Raw genomic sequence first — 21,162 nt, 5'->3', positions numbered from 1 at the left:
CATTTCTTCAATTTTATACTAGTGGCTCCTATTTTCATTTTTTATTAACTAATATCCAACATTACTATATCATTTATTTTCTCTCTTCTTGTACATATCTTCTTGTTTTGGGGGGTACTTAACTAATTGCATATTTTTAAAAGTTAAACTGCACAGGAATGCTGCAAACTTTTTAAGATAAGCTACAAATAACTTTTATTTTAATAAAAGTTATATAATAATACATTTATTATATATAATGTTATATATAATACACTTTAATTAGTTTATATTATATTCTTATATTAAAATACATTTTAATTAGTTTATGGCATTTCTTGACAACATGGTTACCAGAGGCTGACGGAAACCCGTATTAGTGTGGCACAATCCAACATGCTGAAGATATACATAAATATTTTTTTTTTTTTGCGGTACGCAGGCCTCTCACTGTTGTGGCCTCTCCCGTTGCGGAGCACAGGCTCCGGATGCGCAGGCTCAGCGGCCATGGCTCACGGGCCCAGCCGCTCTGCGGCATGTGGGATATTCCTGGACCGGGGCACGAACCCACGTCCCATGCATCGGCAGGCGGACTCTCAACCACTGCGCCACCAGGGAAGCCCTATACATAAATATATAATGTAATATGACCCAATGTAAAGCTGAGCTGACGGGGAAGTAAAAGAATTCCAGGAAAAGTGAAGGAATTTCATGAAGATAAGCAATAGCAATGCTGAATGAACCCACTGAAGTTAGAGTACACTGTAGCACAATTTGATCTCAGGGTATTTGCTGATCCTTGGAGGCCTATAGTTTGGGGTTTCATCAGGCACAAATGGCAAACAGAAGAACTTTAATGGGTGAATTAGGGAGAAACAAAACTTTTGATTTTGCCTCTGGTGAATGGTTAAAAAAGTGTCCCCCGAATAATTGCCAACCACAGTCCCCCAACTCATGCAGGTTCCAGGTCAGAATTTATATTACCTGTGTGGCCTGTACATTCATAAGCTGAAAATTTAGTTTAAATTGGTTCCTGGCTGGTAAAAGCAAACAAAAAATTTCTCTAGTGGGGTTATTTGCTAAACTCAGACATCAAAGAATGCCTACATTTAATGTATCAAAAGAACATGATCTCAGCAAATAAGCTACTATGGATGAAAAGTCAGCTGAAGGAAACAAATTATAGGATCAAACCTATAGAGACAGCAGCTACTGAAGTGATCAGATACAGAATATAAAGTTATGTTTAATATGTTTTAAAAATTAAGAATTTAAAGCATAATAAAGAAACAAGAAACTATCAAAATAGATCCAGGTGACATAAAAAATAGATCTGAAAAGTAAAAATACAGGGAGGGTGGGAGGGAGATGCAGGAGGGAGGGGATATGGGGATATATGTATATGTATAGCTGATTCACTTTGTTATACAGCAGCAACTAACACAACAATGTAAAGCAATTATACTCCAATAAAGATGTCAAAAAAAAAAGCAGTAATAATTAGAAACTCAATTTATGCATTTACTATCCAATTAGATACAGATGAAAAGAGAATGGGTGAACTGGAAGGCAGAGGTAAAGAAACTTCTCATAATAGAGCATAAAAATAAAAATGGAAAATATGAAAAGAGAAAAAATAACCGGAAGAAGATCTAGCATACATCCAATCTGAATTACATAAGACAGACTAGAAATAATGAAAGAGGAATAGGTCAGGATAAAAGCTTAGGGTTTTTCAAAAATGGTGAAAGACACTGTTCCTCAGATCAGGAACCTCATTCCATGAATCTCAAGCAATATAAATAAAAATAAGTGAACACATGACTGATCATAGTCAAACTGCTGAACACTAAAGATAAAATCATCTAAAAAAAAACAACAGATAGCAAACAAACGACAGACTGACATCTGATATCACAACCATGGAATAAAAACACTGAAAGAAATTCAGTGCCGATTTAACAATCTAAATGTAGCAAAAATATATTTCAAGAACAAGAGTCAAAAAAGAAGTTTCCAGACAAACAAAAATAGAGTTTATTACCAATAGATACTCACTATTTCTAAAAGATGAACTTCTAAAAGATGTATTTCAGGAAAAAAGAAAGTAATTCTAGCAAGGATGTCAAATGAAAGGAAGAATGTTGAACAAAGAAAATGATAAACATGGAGGTCTATCTAAATGAAGGTTGACTGCACAAAATAAACTGTAATAGTATCTAATTTATGATGTTAAAAGTCAAGAAAGAACTAAAATACTTAGTTAATAGAAATTAAGCAGAAAGGGATGATTGGATTTATGTTTTAAAGTCCTTACAATATTTAGAAGAAGTGGAAAGCCAGTGATTAGTTTTATAATTTAAGTTAAAATAGAATGTTAACATTTCTAATATAATATTTAAAAATTAGAAACCAAGTGTCTAACTTCTAAACTAGCAGAGTAAACTAAATGAAATGGGAGTAGGGGAACACAGGAGAAGTCTGACCCAATCCAAAAAAGAAAAAAAAAAAGGGAGGCAAAAAATGACAAACAACTAGAAAATATGGGACAAATAAAATGCACAAAATAAAAGGGTAGAAATGAAGCCAAGTGCATTTGCGAATAAGAATGTAAATGGAAAGACCTTTCCAATTAAAGGTCAAAAATCAGTAAAATGGGGAAAAAAATCCAACTACCAGTTGTTTATCATAGACACAATTAAAATATAAGGACACTGAAAAGTTGAAAGTAAAAGGATGGAAAAAATACATAGGTAGATACCAAAAGAAAGCTGGTATAACTATTTTAATATCAATCAAAAATAAGCATTAAGGGGGAAAGAAGATTGAAGAGTCACAACATTTTCGTAAAAGGATGATAACATAATTCTAAGCTTGTATGCAATTAAAAACATTACTTCAAATATATACAGAAAATTTTAAAAAGTAATCACAAGGGAAATTTTAACCTATTCCCTGACAAAGAAATTAATATGACTAGAGAAGAATTGAACCCCACAATTAATGATCCTGATCTGGTGGACTATATAAAACAACACATCAAATGATTGCAGAATTCTTTTCAAGCTCTCTTTGAATATTTGTAAATATTGGTCAGACAGTAAGCCATGAAGCAACCATCAATGAATTCTGGAGTTATCTATAGACTAGATTCTCTGGCCACATGCAATTAACCTTTCTGTTCCTCAATGATGTTTATGAATCAAGACACAATCATAAATACGTAAATTTCCCCCAAATTATATATTTAATGCATTTTCAGTAAAAATGGCAATTGTATTAATTTCTTTTGATGGAATTTATAATCTGAGTCTAAAATACATATAAAAGATCAAAGGGTTATATAGCCAACACACTTTTAAATAAAAAGAACTAGACAGGTTGATCGGATCAAGATTTAGAGTAAAAGAGACTTTTGAATGAGCGGTGCTGGTATAGTTGGCCATTCACTTAGGATAAAAAAGAAAGAATGAAATGAATCCCCACCTTATACAATGACATAAAACCATGACAGAAGGATCAAAGTTTTAAAACTTTTAGAGACAAATATAAAAATATCTTTGGGAATGGAAGGACTTCTGGAAAGACACATGAGAGAAAAGACTGAAAAGTTTGATTACTTGAAAATAACACCTGTTCATTTCACCAGAGGGTGAAAAGGTAAGCTATAAATTCCAGAGAGGATTTTTACAACATAAAATATAAGATAGGTTAGTAACCAGAACATACAAACAATCACTACATGTGAATATAAAAAAGACAAATAACCCAGTGGAAAATGGTTAAAAGATATGAAGAAGCATTTCACATAGAAACACAAATGCCTAATAATTGCATAAATATTAACTCAACTGACTATCTGGGACAAGGGGCAAAGCCCTGGTTTATTGCATTTGGGGGTGTAAATAACCCCACCATGGCTGATTTCAAGCTAACAACATGATGTGTTGAACATGCAGTTAAGAAGAAATGCACACAGTCAGCTCTCATAAACTAGTACCAGCTGGTCCCAGCACATCAGTAGCTCAAAATCATTAGAGAAATTCAAATTAAACCACAATGAGATACACTTATTACACCTAACAGTTTGATAAAAATTAAAAGTAAAAGAAAGCAAGCATCAGCAAGGATTTGGGGTAAACGGTAATTCTCATTCATTACTGTTGGGAGTAAAATTGGTTCAAACACTTTCAAAAACAATTAGGAATTGCCTAATTGTAATTAGTAAAGTTGATCATACAATCACCATTCAACCTAGCAATTCCACTCCAAGATATGAACCCAAGAGAACTGTTACACATGTGGAGCAGGATATATGTACAAAACTGTTTTCAGCAACATTGTTCATAACAGAAGAAAACTGAAACGATTGGACTGTCCATCAAATACAGAATGGACAAATATACTGTAATATATCCACTCAATGGAGTACAAAAAAGCAATGAAAAGACATGAACTAGCTATAAACTTCAAATAGATGAATCACAAAAAATTTTGAGTGAAAAACCAAGTTGGAACAATAAAAGTAGTATATTTCTATTTACATAAAGTTGACAAACAGGCAAAATTAAACAACATACTGTTAAGGGATATATACATAGGTAGTAAAATTATCAAGAAAATGTTTAACACTAAATCCAGGAAAATGGTTTGTTTACCTATGAGGGTGAGGGAGGGGGATGCAATTGGAAAGGGATATTGTGGGTCTTCGAAGGTACTGGTAAAGTTTTATTTCTTAAGCTGAAGGTGAAAAAAAAAGTAAATATAGAGATAATATAAGGGAAAACTTGTAAGAAAAATAATATTGTTACAAAAAGAATATGCCTTAAAAATGAATATTGAATCTGAATCCTGTAATATCTTGGTCAGTGTCTCTTCAAGCAATCTCAAACAATTAAAAACAAATTTCCTTCTATTTCTCCACTGGTATTGGGTTTGGAAAATGTTAAGATGCTCATGTATAACATCTCCTCTTTGGGAAAAAAAAAAAAAAAGATTATCTTCAGAGACAGGTTAATGGTTAATTTAGGATTTTGTTAAGAGGAATGGCATGAGACACCATTATGCTAAAAAAGAGAAGAACTGAATTAATTATATTACTACACGACTTAGGACAAAAACGTTTCTCAGCTAGGAGCTGGAAGAAAGAATAGCAAATAACTTATGCTTTTAAAAAAATGAATAAATTCATGTGAACTCCTTGAATGTTATATTATTTAAAAAGTATTTTTAAAGACTTGATTATCCCTCCAAAAGTAAATCAAGTTATTATTAAAAAAAAGTACTTTTAGTGTTTTGAAAATTCCCAAAATATTTTCAGAATCATGTTAAAGTTACTCACATGAAATAAGCACATATCTCTGATTTCAGAATGTAAACACTGGGTCAAGAATAATAAATACAAGTAATATTCCTAAGTATTTCTGCTGTCTCAAGTAATGTTTTCCCCTTGGCCTTGTGGTATTATCAAAGGGTGACAGGAATGTCAACCTTCTTTGGGGATTGGTTTAAATGGACAGATGTGAGAAATATATTAGCAATTCTTAAGAGCTAACCAAAGAAAATTTCAGATTTTCTTCTGTATTTTGCTTTTCTAAAACTGGTTTCATTTCTACTTGGTATATTTAAAGTATTTAACTCTTTTATGTTTAAATAAATACACACAAATTTTTCAAATTTGTTTTATGTTCTCTTGAAAGATGACTGTATTAGAGAGATATAAACACTATGGTTATAAATGAACTCATGAAGTTATAAAATATCTATTTCAATTTATTTAATTTTCTACCTTACTTCAGTGAAATAAAAATGTCTGTTACAGTTTTTGAAGACCATTCAATGAGTGCAGTATGTCTTAAAAAATCACATAATGAAAAAATTCACATTAAAAAAAGTTCACATTGCCTTCTGCAAAGCATTCAGTATTTCACTATTGAAATTGGAGTCTGCTAAATTCAAACTCAAGTTTCTTTCTATTAATTATCTTGGGACTTGGGCAAAAAATTCTTTAACTTTCACACTTCCTTGAGTGCTCTAATCAAAGAGCAAACCCCATCCCTAGACTCTCCTCCTCCCATCCCCACAGGACAAATTAGCAAGTTTAGGAAAAAGGAGGAAACCAATGTAATCAATTAAATGTTAAATAGTTCCAGGACTCAGTGCCTGAGCTGTACAATGTTGACCAATGACCTGAATAAATTTGGGCACATACTTTTGCATCCCAAAGCTATCTGGATAAACGGAGGCTCATAACCTTCACATTACCCCCATCATGACACATCATCCTATCACTGAATTATAGAAGACAAACACTGACCTAGTTTAGAAGTGCAGATGAAAAGAAAATGAAAACAGGATACATGACAACGGCAAGGAAACCATGGTAACTAGAAGAGAGAACTGTTTTGCTTACTTTATTTTGGTCAGAATAATCAGCAAGCTGAGCCTTCAGCTCTGTAATCTCGGCCTCTAACAGACGGATCACTTCTTCATAATCCATTTCCATTCCGTGTGCCTGTCTCTGTGCAGCTTCGGCAAGATGAAGCCGACTTCGCAGGGCTCTTGTTTCTTCGACCACAGCTTTGGCTTCCTAAAAATTTCAAAAAATAATGTCATTGAAAAAAAAAACATGTAAAAACAATTCAGTGGTTTAAACAAAATATTTTCCTCCTTCCTGGAAGTTCTAATTCTAAAAGTGAATCAATTATACATATGTTTCTCACATCTCAATTTGAAAATTAATATTCACATTATTTTATTGTACAGAGTAGCTGCCTGACCTTACTTTTCCTTTCTTGATTTCTTAGAAAACTTTCAGTATGGAATCTCCAACTTCACACATCTAGCATAGAATTTTGAAAATAAGAGAAACAAAGGAGAATTGAAAGTGGAAAATAGAAGATTAAGAATTAGCTGAAAAGATAAAAAGAGTAGGCTTCTACAAAAGTCAAGCAGGTGGTAGGCTCATGTTCTAGGAAGGCTCTTGCAGCTTCATCAGATACTGCTGAGAGATTTATGGTGTTGAGGGCTTCTCCGTGGTCCAAGTGCCAGGAGCCAAAGCTTATTCCTAGACATCAGTCTAACTGCTACTTCTCCATTTTGATTTAAGCCAAAAGGTAGAATTCAGTAGCAAAATATACAGCTATTTCTATGGGATGCAATGTTCACAATACATTTATTAACCACATGTTACATCTCAGGTAATTCATGCGTCTTCTCCCATTTAACATTTAGAACAACACTGAGGGAAAGGCATTATTAAAAACCATTTTATACATAATCAAACAGAGGCTCGGAGAGGTTACATATCCTATCCAAGGACACATACTAGTGCCAGAATTTAAACCCAGGTTTACCTGACTCCAACATTAATGTTCTTTTCACCATTTTATTCCACTGCTAGATGACAAACAAACACAAAAACAAAACAAAACTATATAATAGCTACATTCTCCACCTTAGGAAGAGGACGGTGTGGGCAAAACCACTTGCTCTCTCAAAAATGTGTGGTGTTGGGTCAATAACAGTCCCCCAGGACACCAATATAATTTAATATGGCACTTGTTATAATGTAAACCGCTTCTTTTTCTTCACTTGATGCAGAAATCTCTTTTCTCTGCAATGGAACTTTCTGCTACAATTGCCATGGCTAATATTCAACTGTGGCTATTTTAATTTTCTGGGAGCTATTATAGGATACTTGCTTTAGTTTGAGCCTAAGGGAGGGTTAGAAGTATTTTTACTATAGGACATATATATATATATATATTTTTTTTGCGGTTCGCGGGCCTCTCACTGTTGTGGCCTCTCCCGTTGCGGAGCACAGCCTCCAGACGCGCAGGCTCTGCGGCCATGGCTCACGGGCCTAGCTGCTCCGCGGCATGTGGAATCTTCCTGGACCGGGGCACGAACCCATGTCCCCTGCATCGGCAGGTAGACTCTCAACCACTGCGCCACCAGGGAAGCCCTAGGACATATTTTTAAGGGCCAATTTTTCATTCATACATTCAATAACTATTAAGTACTTATTATGTGCCAGTTTCTGTTTCAGGTACAGAAACAGAATTTACAATCTATTGAAAGTTTGGGAAGATAGACAGCAAATTAGGGATAATCAATGACGATCTCATTGAGAAGACATTTAATTAGAGAACTGCAGGAAGGATGGAGCCATGAAAGTTTTCCAAGGAGGAACTTTCTGGGCAGAGAGAACAATTTGTGCAAAGGTCCTGAGACAGGATTGTGCCTTGCATCTTCAGAGAACAGCAAGAAAGCCAGTGTGGCAGAAGTGGACAGTAGTAGGGGACAGGAAGAAGGGAATAGTAGGAAATGAGGGCAAAGTGGTCACAGGTTTGGGCAGGGATGGTGTTGGCGTGGAGTTGCAGATCTCGAGAGGCTTTGGAGGCCACTGAGAGGACTTTAGTTTTACTCAGGGTGAGAGGGGAAGTGACTGGAGAGTTCTGAGCAGAGAAGTGGTATGATCTGACTTAAATTTTATGTGGGTCACTTTCACTGCTGTGTTGAGAGCAGACAACTCATCACAGGAGTAGGCAAGGGTGTAATAGGGAGAAGAGGAACGGGATAGGCAAGCTACAGTTACTTTAGCTTGGACAGGGTGACAGTGGTGGAGATGGTGTGAAGTGGTGAGATTCTAAATGTAGTCGGAGGGCTTCCCTGGTGGCGCAGTGGTTAAGAATCCTCCTGCCAATGCAGGGGACTTGGGTTTGAGCTCTGGTCCGGGAAAATCCCACATGCCGCGGAACAGCTAAGCCCATGCGCCACAACTACAAGCCTGCGCTCTAGAGCCCGCAAGCCACAACTACTGAGCCCATGTGCCACAACTACTGAAGCCCGTGTGCCTAGAGCCTGTGCTCTGCAACAAGAGAAGCCACCGCAATGAGAAGCCCACGCACCACAACGAAGAGTAGCCCCTGCTCACCTCAACTAAAGAAAACCCGTGCACAGCAATGAAGACCCAATGCAGCCAAAACCACATAAATAAATAAATAAATTTATAAAAATAAAAGAAATAAATGTAGTTTGAAAATAGAGCTAACAGGAGAGTTCTTCATCATTAACAACTTTTACTTAGCACTTACTGCATCCAGACAATCATGTTATGTGATAAAAAATACAAAGGGGGTAAAAGACACTTTCCCTTTTTTGGCTCAGCTTAGAACAGAAGGTATGACTTAGATAAGTGGAGGAAGAGAGTAGGACATATTAGACAAATGAACAGTGTGAACAAAGGAAGAGGGAAAATTAGGAATCTGAATGAGGTACATTTGAGAAATGACAAATTTTGAAATAGATCAACTTTGACTGGAGTAGATGCTTCCTCTAGGGGCACAATGGATAAAAAAAGATTGTGGAGAGGGAGGGAAAGGGCTGGGCTCTGGTAGAAATGGCGTGATAGGCAAAGGTGCTTGGATTTGGGGAAGGCTTGAAACCTTCTGAGCAGAAATTGATATGAGAACACAGTGGTTTAGAAAGCTAGATCTGGCAGCAGCTGCAGGATGGAGACATGGCCAACCAACTGCCTATTGTACCCTTGACTCAAATAACTTTGCTTCCTTATTTTTAAAAGTAATTGTCTTGTAATAAAAGGTACTTTTAGAAAGAAATATCTAAGGAAATAAAAGGACATTTACCTAACTACCACATCAGTCAGTTCAGCCCAGGTGATCAAGGGTCACCAGTGTCAGCGCAGGATCAACTTCACATTAGACTGTGCATACAGGAGGTAATGGCTTAGTATCTAGAGCTCTGTTGACAGAGCTCTAGATGTTTGACATGGATCAACTCAGATAATCCACCTAATGCTGTGAGAGGTATGTCTATTATTATCCTCATTTAATAGATAGGAAACTGAAACGTTAGGGAGCTTGCTCAGAATCGCAAACTTAGTAAGTGGCTGAGCTGGGATTTGAACCCAGGCAGTATAGTTACAAAGTTTGAGCTCTTGGCTACCAACTACAGAAAATGTTAAAAAACCAAATCACTTGTAGATGACAATATCATCAGTGTCCAGCCCTGCATGAGCTTTTAGGATGTGGTCATTACAATAAACTCAAACACATTCGAGGCTGCTACACTGTTGCCCATTTTCCATTCACTCAGGCTAGGAAAAAAAATATTGCTACTGAAGAGAAAGGGAGGGACAGAGAATTCTCCATAGCTGCAATAAAGAATAACTAATTTGGTGATTTGTCTCCTTCACACTCGCTTCATGCAGTTTTTATTCTTCTATAAAAACAGCACTTTTATTTTTGTTCAAAGAATACTAGTTAATTAAAAGAAGAATCTGGATGGAATTTATATAGCCATTATAGTGCACTGATGGCAATATGGTGTGAAAGGCAGTTGGGTGGTAAAAGATGCAGAGGTTTTGATGCTGAATAAATTCATGCTATTTCTTTAGTAAACGTATAATTGTCAGGTTGGTAAATGTGACCCCTTAGCAAAGTTCTAGCCCAATTCCCACCGAACGGCTGTTTAAAAGATTAGTGCATTGAAATGACTACTCTTAGAGGAAGCAGTAAAGAGAAGATAGCAGCAGTGTGCCGTATTTAGCAATACAGGATCACATAATCCATTTTTTCTTTTCCTCCTGGGCTGTCTTCTAATAACTGTAAAGCCTCCTATGTCAGTAACAATTGAGCCAGAATTTTCCCAGTACCTTACCATGAGCCTGAAATCCCATCAGGGTAAATGCGGCAGCCAGTTCACTGATTTACTTTGTATTAGGTACAGATTAATTCATTTTAGAAAGTTAGGAAATAAGAGAAACTAAGATGTAATAGTAAATAGAAAAATCAACATAAGCATTATGCTTTTTAATACTAAGCAGTACAAACAAATGCACTAGAAGGGAATCATGAATTATGAAGGCAGATCTCTGACTTAACTTTCTTTCAGTGACACTGAGGAAATGCCTTCAACTCACACTGTCTTATTGTAAAATCAGGATTTTCCACCTCACAATTTCACAATGAACCTTCAGGGAAGATCAGACCACATTCTTCTTTGAAAATATAGTTCAAACAAATGAAAATCTTTGTAGGCTACAAATACTTTGAAGTTAGCTATGTGATTGTGTTGAAACAAAGGGCAGTATAAACTCAAAGGGGAGCATAAGCTCAAACAAAAGACAATATATTATCTGTTTTTCCACATATAGCACTTTTTCCCCCTTAAGGCATTAACATGATATTGAATTAAAAATATGGGCGTTTGATGAGATATACCTCAGAATCTTAGATATGTGATTTTTTTTCATTTTCTGGCTCTGTAATTCTCCAAGACTCTGTTCATTTGTACAATGGTAAATAACAACACCTACTTTATAAGATCAAAACAACTGTCACAATAGGGTTAAAGAAACCACTACAGTTCTTGGTACAGTTTTTTTCCTGTTCATCTTTACTGCTTTTGAAATATATTCATAATCACCAATGTGATTAGAGGGCTAGACTACATCAAATGATTGAAGGCTTTCTTGAGGCACTGAAATAGTTGTTCGGAAATATAATGTGCACATGTCTTTTTTAATGTTAGCAACAATTATGTAAAACCTTTCCTCCTCTAGTTGTGAGTTTTTAACGGCTCCCTAAAGTAGAAGGAAAAAGCACTAACTGCAGTTGCTCATTTGTAATTAGGTAGTACATCCACATCACTAAACTTAGAAGTTCTGTAATTTTTAAGCTAATCAGTAAATCTTTCAAAATGTCAATGGTTGACAGGAGAAAAAGGAGACTGCAAAGAGATATATGTTTTAGTGTAATGTAACTTATGCTACCAAGCCCAAAAGAATACTTCTCTTATCAGCTTCCTACATCCACTCATTGGAAAACCCTTCTTGGTCTTGGTCCCATTACAGCTTGTGAAAAAGATTAAGGTTTACTGCAGGAAGAGGGCTGTTGAAGGAAAGCGTTTAAAAGCAAGTTATATCTAGTTTCCTTAACTTATGTGTCAAATTTATTAAAATATGTTTCATATTCCTCTCAATGGATGATCACAAAGTAATTTGCTAGATGTTCACAAAATGAACCTACAACTCATCCCTTAACCACGATGCACTTGGAGGAGAAAATGAATTCACAGAACTTTATATATGTCTCTGATATGCGCTCTCTCCTTTCCCTTTCTTTATGCCTTCTCCGTGCATACATCCATCCCACTACTCCACCTCCATACCTAACCAGTTATTAAGCACCTGTGAATTCTTCATTGATGATGTATTTGTACCATTCCTTAATATCCATTCTTACCATCATGTTACTGTTCATGTCTTTAACACCTCGCAATTAGGTACTATGAAAATCACATAAGTAATCACTCTGCCTACTGTGTTCTTCACTATAATGTATTCTGCATACTTCTGAAGGATCAGTTTTCCTGAAATACTGCTTAGGTAACAAACCTAATGTAACTAGAGAAAATGTTGCTTAGGTAAGTACATGGTACATGATAAATACATCCTCAACCTCCATACTTCAAGGTTCTCCACTATTTGTTCCAAATCAACCTTTCCAGTTTTAGCACATTTGACTCTCTTACAGCACTACCATATCCAAGTACATTCACTTACCAAATTTCCCAGACTAAACTCTCCCACCTCCAAGATGCTTTTGAGCACATTATTCCTTCCACTAGGTGAATGCAATTTTCCTCTTTTTTCTTCATCCAGTTCTCATCTATCCTTCAAAATCTACTTCAGATTTTACCTCCTCTAATCTTTCCAAACCACGTAAGCTTACAATGATTTCCCCTCCTTTTATTCTTAATAATATCTGTTGTCTTTAATTAATCACATACTACTTAATATCTCCTATGGCTATGTTGAACTGTCATTAAAATAGTATTTTACTCCCAAACTTTCTAATTTCAAAAGGTCTTGACTGCCCAAACTAAAACACAAGCTGTCTGAGAGTAAAACCCTATCTGATATTAACAGGTGCTCCATTCAGCATAAATATGAGATATAACTGAGTGGACAAACAGTGAAAATGACTATTTTGTTTTTCATATATAATAATTGCCTTAGAGAACTTTATTAGGTAAGAAGTTTTCACAGGAAGGTTTCAATTTTATGGGAATATTTGAGAAATGTATTTCATTTAAATAATTACAGTAAGAACCATAAGCCATGCTATGAAAAATACCACATAATGAAAAGCAAATCATTTCATTACACTCTCTTTATATATAAACAAAATCCTTTTATAGTATTTATCAAGTAAATGAGATTACATCTAAACCATGTGGAATGAAGACTACCAAGGTCGAAAAAGGACAGATAGCTACACTTTATTTGTGTTTGACAATTTTATTTCTTGCTTTTTCATTAAATAGATTTAAAAATTTAAAGATTTAAAAATTATGCATGCTAGTTTATATTTCTCTAAAATTTATAATTTTCCACCATAAGTTTATATAATAAATACATGCTCCCAAGGACTATATAATCTTGAAAGTCCATTCCAATCCCACCCATATCCCTGATTCTGTGATTTGTGTGGTGACACTCCTTTGTAAAGTAAAAATGATAGATATGTGCCAATCCAAGAAACAAAGATTTTCTTTACTTTGTATGAAAAAACAAAATCCTAACTTTGCAAAGGAAGACTTGGTTAAGCTTTCTGGAGGAAAAGCAGGTCAATCAAATTATAATTATCTCTAATTAACCCTCCCAAGAGCTGTCAACTTCTTTACCTGCAGCTGCCTCATCCTCCAAAAGTTGCAAAATTGAATTCTGCCTCTGAACATCAAAGAAAATCAAAGAAACAATGTTCAATCTCTGTTTATAAACAGAAATCCCTAATCAAAGACAGACACACAAGTACATCTATCTAATAAATTTTACCATGTGAACTTTGTTCAAAATATAAATTAGTTAAAACTCTGTTTTGACAAAACATTTAACCCTGAACACATATTTTCTGGTTTAGAGATGGTTGACATAAAAGAAAAAACTATTTTCCTACTTCTCCAGTTCTGGTTACAAATGTACCAAAAGAGAACATTTACAGTATTAGAAATTCCTTTCATAATCAGAATTTATATCCTGTTCATTGAAACCTAGTACCGCTCAAAGGCTACTTTTGTAGCTATCAAATATTTAGAATTCATCTGAAGTTTGGAGTTTAAAAACAGAAATTTAGTCCTTCCAAATTAACTTTTAGAGAATTCAGTTAGAAAAAAAATTTTATCAAATTTTGCTTGTTTTGATGGCACTTGACCAAGAGTTCCAAATTTGAATCTAGATATAATAAGATCTAAATAATAAATAAGATTCTTAAATTGATTTGGAAGAAAAAAAATCAGTGAGAACTGGTAAGCAAATTCTGAAAAACAACAATAAGAAGGAAAAAAAGAAAGAAAGAAAGAAAACAAATAACGTGGGACATGGCCCAAGAATTTAAGGCATATATAAATTACAAAAGTTGGTGCTAGCCAAAGAAGAGTTAGATAAAACATTCATTCGCCCAATATTTATTGACAAAGCAACTGGAAAGATTAGATAGCCCAAACAGACCCCTAGATTATATGAGAATTTAATTTATGGTAATGGAGATACCACATAACAATGAGTGGTTGTGACAACAAACTATTTGGAAAAAAAGTGTAAAGTGTAGACACTCATCTCATACCATATACCAAACAGAGTAATTTCTTAGGTGGGCTAAACAAAAACAGAGATGGGAGGAAAACCAGGTAAATATGTATCTGAAATTGCTAGAAATGAAATTTTTTAAAGTTAAAAAAAAGGGGGGGAGAAATCACAAAGAAAAAGATAGATTTGACAATACAAAAACACCTGTGTTTAAAAACTTTTAAAAAATTAGAAAGACAATTTGTATATAGGGGAAAATATTTGCAACAGATTTGGTAGATATAGGGTCAATAACTACAATGTAAAGAGATCTTATAAAATCATGTGGGGAAAGTGGGAAAACAGTTATTGATTAAGAATAGAAGTGAAGAAGAAAAAGCAAGAGTGGGAAGGGGATACAAATGACATAAGGGGCATATATGGTCAGGAGTGGCAGAATGTCATGAGCAATCATATCAGGAAATCAGCTGCCTTGAATATGAAGAATTGTGATGGAAGTCACAATTTTATTTGAAACCCATGGTCATAGACAATCTTTGCTATCTAATGCGGATGACAATGAATCAAAGTACGTACAATATTTTCAAATAGGGTGATTTATTTATGTAAGGTTAGGTAAGACTAGAGAAGTCTTGTTTTTAGTTCTAAAGTAGTTTGTGAATAAATCATTTAACACAACGTCATGAGTCACACAGCAAAGTAAGAGTACTGAAAGTGTTTCTCACAGGTTAAACTGCCAAGACAGGAGTTTTATAGTATCAACTGCCTTATCACTACTTCCTCCTTGGGTAAAATTTACTAGTTTGTCAGCCAAGTTAATATATATTACTCTTACATTAAGAAACATAAAATGTTTGGCATCTGCATAGATGTTTAAAATATACCCTGGAAAGGTGCTCTCTTAGCAACTGACTTATGGAATTTTACAGATTTATATTTGCTTGTTTTGGGTTAAATAAGGAAAATTATAGGGAGTAATGCCTACTTTGGTATACAATCACGTCTCTGACAACTCACCACCGATAGGGCACCTATTCTGAAGTGCTTTCTAGGAAGTGATGGTTTTCCTCTATTTTTCGTTTTTCTTACTAGATTGAGAGCTCCTTGTAAAAAGTATATCTAGCTTTCACAGTGCATTCACACAAAACAAGCATTAAATAAAAGAAGCTGAAACATCTCCCTTGCCAAGTTGCCCTTATAAGTTACCGCAGGCAAGTGTGAAACAACTGATGAAAGAATGCTGAATGTGGTCCCTGAACAGCCAGAAAATAAGTGGCTCACAGTATGGAAACCAGAACCCTAACATCAGTTCTAACTAAGACGACTGATATAGAATATACTGTAATCAAATTGAACTGAAAGGTTTCTATGAAGAATAAGATCACTTTCCTCCCAAACTTCTCTAACATTGAAAATTCTGTGAGTCTAGTTAATCTAACACAATTAAAACAGTTCTATAGTATCAATAGGGTAATAAAATTTCTCTCAGAATTCTTAAAATAGTAAGAACTTTTCTACATTAAAAAGAAACAACTATTTGGAAATGGGTATCTGAAATAGACATCTTTGTTTGCCAAAGGTAGTTTAGAATGCTACATTCACCTCCAGTGAATCACTAGATAATGGCTGCTGTCTGCAAATAGGAATGACAACTGGGCTGTCTTCGTGTTCCTTTTCCAAGCAAGCTGTCTTTAACTAAGGCAGTTACTTGGGCAAAATTTAACATTGGAGAATACACGGGTCATTTCTTTGATTCTCATAAAGGGAATTAAAGTTGAAAAATAAATCCAACCAAGTTTGTTTAACAAGTTTCTCCACTCAGATTGCTATCATTGTAGGAGCTTTATAATCTTTTTTCTCAAAGAGGGTGCTTTTTTGTTTGTTTTATTTGCTTTTTAAAAATCATTTTAAGATCATTGTAGACTACACATGGTTGTAAGAAATAATACAGAGAGGTTTCCTGTACTCTTCACTCAGTCTCCTCCAATGGTTATATCTTTCGTTAGTACAGTAGAATATCACAACCAGGAAATTTCATTGATATGATCCACCAACCTTAATCAGGTTTCACCAGTTTTATAAGCACTCAGCAATAAAAAGGAACAACATAAATACACAAAACAACCTGGATGGATTCCAGGGGAAGGATGTTGAATGAAAAAAGCCAATCCCCAAAAGTGACATATTGTATGATAACACTTATATAACATGCTTGGAAAGACAAAATTATAGATACAGAGAACAGATTAGTGGTTGCTAGATGTTAAGAGATGGGGCATGGAAGGAGGTGGCTGAGACTATAACAGAGTAGCAGGAGGGATCCTTGCTAAAAGAGAGTTTTTAATAGAAAATACAGGTTGACATTCTGAGGTTACAAGTGACCATCTGAAATGGGAACACAGGAATATTTTACTACAGTCCCCTTTCAGAACACAAAAAAACCTGACAAATACATGTATTTTTCTTTTTTTTTTCCTCTAGAGATGAGATTGGCATCTTGGAATATCTACTAGTTCCATACAGAGCTATTGTAAAAAGTTCAGATCACTAAAGAAGAATAAAAGGGGTGTAAGAACTCATATCAATTCTAAAAATTAGAGGCTTTACTGTTTCTTTAATAAATGCACAAAATTAACAAATCTCTTCAAGTGTGAAAATGTGAATATTCTTTAGTAATCACATATTATTCTTCCTTTTAGAGATATATTTAATCTGTTCTTAAAGTTTCCGTTGTTGCTTAATCCATAAACCAAAATAGTGCACATGCCAGCTGTTCCAGCTGTATCTAAGTTCATGCTCAACTGTCCACAGAGAATCCTGTGCTGATCTGACCTCGTTTCAGCCTCGGGACTTCACGCCCTCCTAAGGCGTTCAACCCAACCTTTACACAGGTGAGGCCAACTACAACTGGGCTTATCTGAACTTGGAGAAATTTCCCGTGTTTCTTTAGGGCAGAGACTGGTTTAGACAAGCTAAATATTTTGGGTTTGGACTGTTCACCAATTCATTGCTGCCTTAGGTCATAACACTGTGCTGAAAGAAACTTTAAAAACAACTTGTATGAGAGTAGGCTTTAGAAAGCTGTTGATCAAAGGAAGTTGCTAGAAAAATGGCCCATGCCTGTTAAAAGTTGTTAGAACTTGAAGAAAAAATAACAAGCAGTATATATAATTTCATGGGAAACTGTGCTCATGATTTTAAACAGTTAGTTTGGATTATTCTGTAAGGCATGAAAACTCATCAAAAATACTTAGATTTTAGAGAATAGTACCACCAATTCTTTACAAAACAGTGAGTAAAGTATTATGGTCACAACCAGGCCATCCCTGGTTGAAAAAAATACAAATGTACCTGATCCTTCTAGTGGAAAAGGATCCCTTCACAGCTTGTTCTTTCATTCTTTTAATTTCTTCCTTCCCTTGCTCTCCCTTCCTTTTCCCCATTCTTCCTGTCTCCCTCTCTTTAGTTCTTCATTGCTTTCTTTTTGGGTCATTACACTAAATAAAGGTAAATTAATTTCCATAATTTAAAATAGGTATTGTACCTTCAAAAGGAGAGATTATTCTGCTTTTAGGATCAGGTCTCACAATAATTAAATTAAAAGTTTTAAATGAACAAAGGATATCAAATTGTGCTCTCTTCTCCTTTGGAAGCAACTGGAAACAGCACTGTAAAATAAATTGAAAGTCAATCTAATGGTGTTTTAATAATTAGGTTACCTATGTATTTAAAGGATTTATATGGCATAATTATTAGTACTGTACTGATTTCATATCAAGATCTTCAAAAGGATACTAAAAAAGGGGAAAGAAATTTTGCCAAATTTCATACGACTCAAATGACTGGTTTTTAAAAGTTTTTAAGAGAAGTGTTAATCACAATTACTTTGTAATTTTTATTTTTTTTTACATCTTTATTGGAGTATAATGGCTTTACAACGTTATGTTAGTTTCTTCTATACAAAAAAGTGAATCAGTTATGTGTATACATATATCCCCATATCCCCTCCCTCTTGAACCTCCCTCCTACCCTCCCTATCCCACCTCTCTAGGTCGTCACAAAGCATCGAGCTGATCTCCCTGTGCTATGCAGCAGCTTCCTACTAGCCATACATTTTACACTTGGTAGTGTATATATGTCAGTGCTGCTCTCTCACTTCGTCCCAGCTTCCTCCCTACCCCCGTGCCCTCAAGTCCATTCTCTACATCTGTGTCTTTATTCCTGCCCTGCCACTAGGTTCACCAGTACCGTTTTTTTAGATTCCATATATATGTGCTAGCATACAGCATTTGTTTTTCTCTTTCTGGCTTCACTCTGTATGACAGACTCTAGGTCCATCCACCTCATTACATGTATTTGTAATTTTTAAAGACTTGCTAATTAAGAAAAAAGAAATTAATCCTTGGAAAAATGGAGAAGTATTTTCACTAAAGCATAGAAACTCTTTCATTAACAATAAGTCTGAAATCCCCTTAAACCGAATAATAACATTCTACATGAATAAGAGAAGATGAATGGTATGCAAGGTCCATATACTAAAAAAATGGACAGTTTTGGGTTGATTTTGGGTGGCATATTTTTATTGCAAGTGTGTGTTTCTGAAATGAGTAGTTGTGCCAGTATGTATGCACATGTTTGTATACACATATATATTTTAAAAATTATTTTTGCTAAAACTGGAAAATATGCATTAATCTATACTATGAATTAAAACATCTTTACTCTCAATCTCATTTCTCTTGCTTTGTTAATTGCATTATTATAGACTCTCAATCACCAAATTACAAAGCCTCGACCGCTTTTTCTGATTATTACTGAACATGCTATCCCTGTTAAGTCTGGTTGACTTTACCCTCATGGCATCTTTCACACTGACCGCCCTGGTATACTTGGTATAATTCCATTGCCACTACCCAGTTAAATCCTGCATTGCCTGTTATCTGGACTTCTCAAATTTTAAGGTGCATTCATATCACCCAAGGACTTGTTAAATGCAGATTCTATTTCAGTAGGTCTTGGGGTAAGACCCGAGACCTTGCATTTCTAATTTCCAGGTGTTGCTGACACTGCTGGTCCTCAACCGCTCTTTGAGTAGCAAGGATGCAGAGTTCTAGACCTGCCCTGTCTAATATGGTAGCCACTAGCTACACGTGGCTATTGAGCACTTGAAATATAGCTAAGTAGGCTGAAGAACTGAACTTTTAATTTAATTTTCTTCAGTTTGCATTTAAATCTAAAAGTATTTTGTTTTGGTAGAATTGTATTTCACTTTTATCACTGCATCATTTAGGATATTAGTGTTGAACTGTAGTGTTTGTGTCAGGCATGTGAGTCATTTGAGTTGTATACATAAACACATAACTGATCTGGTTACTGTTAATGAATGAATTAATTTCAAAAACTTTTTACACAACAGTGTGCTTATCTGAATATTTTATACAGACAGCATGAGTTACAGTAATACTTGTGTAAATCATGATTGGTAATTAAATTGAAATACTTATTTTTATTAGAATATAGTTAAATTATTTTTGTATTTAAAAAAGTAGGTGAAGGACAAAAACATAACAAGTATAAAATATATAAGAAAGCAATCAGGAATACCAAAAAACTTATCCACAGACAGTGAGAGCTGGAGCATTAGTGGGGTGATGGTGCAGGGACGTCAGAGGGGCTGGAGAACTAGTAGGGGAGTGGGGGGAAGAGTGGTAAGAAATGAGGTCATTGAGGTTAGAGGGGTGTAGGGATGGGGGATAGGACTGGCTTTTATTTTGAGTGAGATGGAAAGTTCTGGAGAGTTCTAACAAGTTTTAAAAGGCTATTTCTGGCTGCTGTGTTCAGATCAGACTGTATGGGGGTGGGGCAAGGGTAAAAGCTGGGTGATCTGGTAGGAAGCTATAATTACAACACAGGCAGAAGATGATGATAGCTTAGACCAGTGATGGAAGTGATAAAAAGTGGCAGAATTCTCCAATTTTTAAAAAGTAGGGCCAACAAGTTAGATGTAGAGTGTGAAGGAAAGACAGGGGTCAGATTGTAGGTGGAACAAGTTGATCTTTCTTCTCCTCTTGTCAAGTATCCTCACTGGCAATCCACTGTCTCAAATCTTAGATTGGTATTCAAGTGCCTATATGCTTTGGCCCCAACACAACACCTCCCCACAGCCCCCAAATGTTATTTCCTAATGCTTTCATCTTTCCATGTTTCCCTTATGTTCCTAGGCCTTTAATAATGATAAGATAAAAGAATACAAATCAAAACTATTATTTTTTAGGAACTTACTATATTACTGATAGTTTTAGGCTCTTAAATGCTAAAGAACTAGGAACAAATTATAAGACAGACATTATCATCACATTTTTAGATACAAACATATTAACAAGTAATAGTAAAATTAGCATACAAAAGAGGGCCCATTTTGACTCTCAAGATAAGACTTTCCCTTTCATACCACAATTTTCATGCTGCACCCTCTGCCTGGAATGCTATCCCCTTTCCATGTCTGGTCCACCTTCTCTTTAATAAAAGTCTCCTTATTCCGTCAGCCAGAATTAGGTTTTCTTCCTCTA

At 35.1% G+C, this 21,162-nt stretch overlaps 1 protein-coding gene across 5 annotated transcripts in view; it reads right to left on the bottom strand.

Annotated features, from left to right (window-relative positions):
• Window positions 1-21,162, bottom strand: part of STXBP4 (syntaxin binding protein 4) — a 190,617-nt gene that overhangs the window by 74,932 nt on the left and 94,523 nt on the right. For all 5 annotated transcript variants that reach the window (XM_033848305.2, XM_033848304.2, XM_019945363.3 and 2 more), the window contains one exon: window positions 6,392-6,568. In XM_033848305.2, coding sequence (XP_033704196.1) covers window positions 6,392-6,568 — 177 coding nt within the window. The remainder of the gene's footprint in view (window positions 1-6,391; window positions 6,569-21,162) is intronic.

The sequence above is a fragment of the Tursiops truncatus genome, chromosome 20 (assembly GCF_011762595.2).
Source record: "Tursiops truncatus isolate mTurTru1 chromosome 20, mTurTru1.mat.Y, whole genome shotgun sequence".
Lineage (NCBI taxonomy): Eukaryota > Metazoa > Chordata > Mammalia > Artiodactyla > Delphinidae > Tursiops > Tursiops truncatus.
Note: the sequence above shows the minus strand (reverse complement) of the source record. Positions and strands in the feature narration are given on the sequence as shown.